At 40.4% G+C, this 6,000-nt stretch overlaps 1 protein-coding gene across 1 annotated transcript in view; it reads left to right on the top strand.

Moving 5' to 3' along the window:
- The window catches only part of LOC113406796 (calcium uptake protein 2, mitochondrial-like), a 254,715-nt gene that overhangs the window by 195,609 nt on the left and 53,106 nt on the right, over positions 1-6,000 (top strand). Inside the window, exons 3-4 of the mRNA XM_026653524.1 lie at positions 355-386; positions 487-562. Of these exons, the coding sequence (XP_026509309.1) occupies positions 355-386; positions 487-562 (108 nt within the window). The remainder of the gene's footprint in view (positions 1-354; positions 387-486; positions 563-6,000) is intronic.

Genomic DNA, 6,000 nt, shown 5'->3' with positions numbered 1-6,000 from the left:
ACTTTTGAGTGCTTGACTCTGTTTCAACATATATTATGTGTGTATATGTGTCTGAATAGTTTCAGGATATATAGCACAGTGTACGCAAAAGCACACTGCTGAGCAAGTAATAAATACCTGAAGCAGTTTGTGGTTTCATCTGGGTTGCAAGAACATTTGAACAGGTTATTCATACTATTTTTGAACATTGTCCTTGCCTGATCATTGAGGGAATTAGAAACAAACTGCCGGCTACAAAATATTCTGTTTCATATTACTTACCATTTTCTCATAAAAATCTGAAGAAATGCTACAGATCAAAGTTTCAAGTCAGAGTTTGTTACTGAATGATGATTTTTTTTATTATTATTACAGGTACAGCATTGGCCAAGAAACTGACAAAAAAGGTAAGCAAAATGTTCTGTTCTCAAAAGGAACTCTCATTCCTTCTGTTACTAAAACTCTATTTCACAACTGATTTTTTTTTTTTTATTTGTGTGTTTAAAGGAGGTAGAGGCTGCATCGGTAAATGTTACAAAGGCTAAGCCAGGACCAACCTTTTTTAGAGACCTCGGCGATAAAGGTAACACACTTTGGTACTGAAAGTACATCTTACATTTTTGGACCTAATTATTTACGTGAATATATTTTAAAGAAGGTTCTACAAGCCCAACTTGATTTCCAGCTAGCAAGAAGTTAACTCCCTGCTGAGATCTCTCTCAGCTTTTCAAGACAAGGAGGCAGGGCTGGGAACTGAAGACCCATTCAGGCATTCCTAGAACACCAGGAAATTCTGTAAAAACACCTAGCTGACACTGCCTATGGAGGAGGCAGAGCTCAACAGCCAGTTACTAGAAGGGTGGGTTGTAGCCCAAAGTAGGCTTTTGTTTGTTTAACCCCAACAGGTTGTTAGATAGATTTTGTGTAATTTAGATGCACTTAAAATTTGTAGAAAAGAAACCTTGGATAAAAATTGTACTTGACAATGTACCCCCCTGTTCTGGGGCATCCCTGATTTCCAAGCGTGGTTGAATCCATTATTCTTTCCTGTTTAGACAGGGCCTCAGTGACACCCACTCTTTCCCCCCATCCCCTTAGGACCAGCAGGCCCTGGATTCTTGTGTAGCCCCTCCACTTAGAGGCTGGGAGTATAAACTAGGAACAGTTACTCCAGCCTCTAGGATATTACATTTTTATAACCGGGAATCCAGGACCAGCAAATAAAGATTAACAACACTTTCTTTTAATTTTTCCCTGCCTTTTTTAGGAGTAAAGGGAAGGGAACAGGCAAAGAAATCGAGAATGCCAAATAAGGGAGTAATTAACTAATCCATCAGCAACAAACACCCACAAACTAAGTTGCTCTGAGAGAGCAACCCACAGTCTCTGCACAGGCCCTATCTGGATGGTAGAGTTGGAGCTTGATATGAAGGGCTGGTGTCTCTTGCTGGGAAGCCAACAACGCTCCCTTTCAGCTGAAGTGAGTCCTTGGCATCCACAAGCCCTCGCTGTCCCCTGGTTCCCAGTGCAGAGGAGGTCAAGCCAGCACCACTAGTCATTCCTCTGTGGCACAGTACCTCAGGAGTTGCATCCTCTCCAGCTGCTGTAACCCAACTACCGGCATCCAGTGCTCTCTCGCTGGTCACATTGTCCCTGGCTCCTTTGCCAATTCTGGGCCATGCAGATATAGATGGTGCACAGATGCCCTACATCTTTTATTGGATGATATGCCCATATTTCTCTATACTCTCAAATTGCTTCAGTAAGACTCACCACAGAAGTTTTAGCTGAAGTGCAGACATTGGTGTGGAATTATAGAATCATAGAAATGTAGGGCTGGAAGGTACCGCTAGAGGTCTTCTACTCCAGCTTCCTGCAATGAGGCAGGACCAAGTAAACCTAGACCATCCCTGACAGATATTTCTCCAACCTGTTCTTAAAAAACCTCCAATGATGGAGATTCCACAACCTTTCTTGAAAGCATATTCCAGAGCTTAACTATCCTTATAGTTAAGTTTTTTCTTGTATCTCCCTTGCTGCAGATTGCTTCTTTTCCTACCTTCAGTGGACTTTGAGAATAGTTGATCATCATCTTCTTTATATCATCTGTCCCCACTCAGTCTTTTTTTTCTCAAGACTAAACATGTCCAGAATTTTTAACTGATTTTCTAAATCTTTCATTATTTTTGTTGCTCTCCTTTGGATTGTCTATTTGACCGCATCTTTCTTAAACCAGACACAGTACTCCAGCTGAGGTCTCTCCAGTGCCGAGTAGAATGGGACAGTTTACCTCCCATGTCTTATATATGATACTCCTGTTAATACTCCCCAGAATATTAGCCTTTTTTGCCACCACATCACATTGTTAGCCCATTTTCAGTTTGTGATCCACTATAACCCCGAGATCTTTTTCAACAGTACTACCACGTAATCAGTTATTCCCAGTTATTTTCTAGTTGTGCATTTGATTTTTCATTGCTAAATATAGTATTTTGCACTTGTCTTTATTGAATTTTATCTTGTTGAATTCAGACTAATTCTCCAGTTTGTCAGGGTTATTTGAATTCTAATCCTGTCCGCCAAAGTGTTTGCAACCCCTCCCCACTTGGTGTCATCCACAAATTTTATAAACATACTTTCCACTCCTTTGTCCAAGTCATTAATGCAAATATTGAATCATATAAGACCCAGGACAGTGAACTATTGATAACTACTCTTTGAGTATCATCTTTCAACCAGTTATGCACACACTTTAAAGTAATTTAATCCGACCACTTTTCCCTAATTTGCTTATGTTATGTTATACTGTCTCAAAAGCCTTACTAAGCTAGATCTGATCCATGCATCCATCTGATTTACCCTGGGCCATTCTAGATATGGCTCTGAAGATCCCCACTCTTTCATTCCAAGATCTTCTCTCCCCACTCTCACTCCCTTGAGGGCTTTATTGGTGGTAGCTGGGAGTTGCCCTGGAATGGGTTTACTGCTGGTCTGGCTATCAGCACATTGGGAAAGTATTTCTACAGCTTTAGATCCTATCAGGGCCATTGAACAGGGGTTCCCAAACTTTCTGCCAGCATGACTCCATTTGAATGAAGTCTTTCCTGCCAGGACCCAAGACAGCATGGCAAATGCCATTTTGAAGAGCAAAATATCATCCTCCGCACAGTGTGTGTGGCCTTGCATGTACCCTACATGTGAGCTTACACCGCAGGGAGGATGTCCTCTGCCCAGTGTGACCTTGTACATATGGTGCAAGCGAGGTCATGCTGTGCAGAGAATGCCAGTTTGTAATGCAAAATGGTATCCTCTATGCGTCGTGACCTCGTGTGCATTGTACATATGAAGTCATGTTGTGGAGCAAAATGGTGTCCTCCACACAGAAGGGATCGCTGCGACCCCATCTGCTGATAGTGTGACCCCATTTTGAGTCACAACCCACAGTTTGGGAACCGCTGCCATAGAAGCATGCTCAGTATTTGGTCCACCAAACCTCCTTACTGACCTAACACTTTGAATTCAGTTTCAGTTTCACATTTATAAAGCTATAAATATTTTTTTTAAATAAAAATGCAAAATACTACTTTGACGAGTGCCCGGAACTAATAATCTACAACTGTTTGAAGGCACAATTTAGGTTGCTTATTTCTACCATCAAATGGTTATTTAAATATTCAGTAAAACTGTCATTGGTTCAGATTGCAGAATAGAAAGCTAGGAGATTCTGCCTTCTAGTGGACAGTTTTAAAATTAACTTCACGTTCTTGTGGATATATTTCTGTTTATATTTTACTAAGAATATTTTATTTATTAGCAACACTTATTATTTTATAATCTTAGCAGTTTGACTGTGGAGATTTTTTTTTTTTTAATACCAGGAATATACAACATGCTTGCTAATCCAAAATAAAGGAATCTGGTTGTAATTGGCTGAGGCATAAGCATTAAGTAATGCGTGCAGCATTTATCCTTTAATTCTGATGGGGTCTACATATATACTAATAGTATTTACAAATTGTTTTTAAAAAACCTTGTCTACTGCACCTATTAAATGTAAACTTGAAAATGAATAAATGTCAATGATCTCTTCAGAATAAAAAGTTTCACAAAGAAGAACTCAGTTCAGTTTGTGCATCAGGTAAAGTGGTCAAATCTGTATAAAAGTAATAAAAGTGAAGTAATAGTATTGTGAGATGAATTCTCATGGAAATGATTCCATGGTAAAAATCTGCTTCGAGTCAGCCAGGTATATGTTGACTTCAGTATAATCAGTCATAGACAGAATATCAAACATATCATGGCTTTGTTTAAAGTCACTGAGGTTGGTGTGGAAAAACAATCAGAAATATTTTACACCTTGTTGCTATTTTTATCTTTTTTTTTTTTGACCTATTTTACTATGCTGACTGCTCACAGAGTCAACATGGTAAAAGCAGAACTCCTAATCTTCTCTCCTCTGCAATTCCTCCCTCCTTCATTCTCAGTCACTAGTGAACAACACCACCATCCCCCCTGTCACTTAAGTCCATAACTTGGGTATCATCTTTGTCTCAGCCCTCTCTATAGATCCTCACATCATTCAGGCTGAGTCTGAGCCTAACCAATTCTTTCTGCATAACCTCTAAGATCTGACCCTTTTATCCACCCATACAGCTAAAACTCTAGTCCAGGCTCTCCTCATCTGGTATCTTGATTACTACAACATCCTTTTCCCTTGACCTTGACAAATGCAAGTTTGCCCTGCCTGTATCCATTCAAAATGCTGCTGCAAAGATCATTTTCCTAGCTCAGTGCTTTGACCATGTCACCCCTTCCTTTGTTTCTCTTTACTGGCTCCTCCTCCTCCATTGCAATCAAACATAAGCTATTTGTCTTCACTTTGAAGGCTCTTCATGGCTTATCCCCACCCTGCCTTTAAGCTCTCATTTAGCATGAGATGTCAACTCCCACCTTTCGTCAGCCTGAGATGCAAGCCTCCATCACCCACTTGCACCAGCAGGATCTACACTGGGGCTGCCCCATACTCACCCCTAAGAGCCACTGTAGCTATAGGCAAACTAGGCAACTGCTGCTTAGGATCTGCAGGTTTCTCAGAGAAGTGGTGCCGCAGACCAGTCTACCGGGGTGTAAATTGCAGAGTACTCCAACTGCCCCGTGTAGACCCTGCTGGTGCGAATTAAAAGCACCTAGTTTGCATTGATGTACAGGACTATATCAGTATGCACTAAATACTTTTTAGTTTACACCAGCAAGGTCTACATGGGGCAGTTAAAGCAGTACAGATTGGAGTGTTCTGCAATTCACATCGCCTAGACTGATCTGTGGCACTGCTTCTTCCAGAAATCTGCTGCGTCTAGGCAGCTGCTGCCCTACATGGATGCCTATAGCTATCACACCCTCTGGATGGGGGCAAGGCAACAAACTAGGGGCAAGGCAGCAAAATAAGGACCCTGGAATTAGGATCCTGCACAGATGATATCTCTGGGGAAAGAAACGCTCAATGGAGGGAGAAAAAATGGGTACTTTTATTGGAGCCATGAGAAAAAGAACTGATTTCAGTATCTGCCGGTAGCATTGTCATAAGCCCTGTTACTCAGTATAGTATAGGAATATGAGTTACATTTCAAAGAACTAGGTATGAGCTTAAATCTCTTCAAGACCGTATTTAACAGAATGGAAGATGTCATGGGCAATTACAAATTGACTGGGTAATTAAATTAAATAGATTGGGGAGGCAAAGGTCTGTCTAAACATGAAGAAAATATAATGATAAATTAAAACCAAATAGGAGAGTTCCCCCATTCTCTCAGCCTTTCATGAATAATTTAAATTGATTAACATAAAATAAGGTTCATCCATGGGGCTTTTGATCTTTTTAGCTGGTTGTTTTAATAGTTGTGTTTTTTTAAATTCCATAGTAATTTGGATCTGTATATTTGGTACTTAGTACTTTGGTCTGTATATTTATGACAACACTTGTTTGCATTTGGTGCCCAGCCATATGATTGGTGAATGCAAAGC

Source organism: Terrapene carolina, unplaced genomic scaffold (assembly GCF_002925995.2).
Source record: "Terrapene carolina triunguis isolate 2854851 unplaced genomic scaffold, T_m_triunguis-2.0 Scaffold139, whole genome shotgun sequence".
NCBI classification, from domain to species: Eukaryota; Metazoa; Chordata; order Testudines; family Emydidae; genus Terrapene; species Terrapene triunguis.
This window is presented reverse-complemented; position numbering and strand designations above follow the sequence as displayed.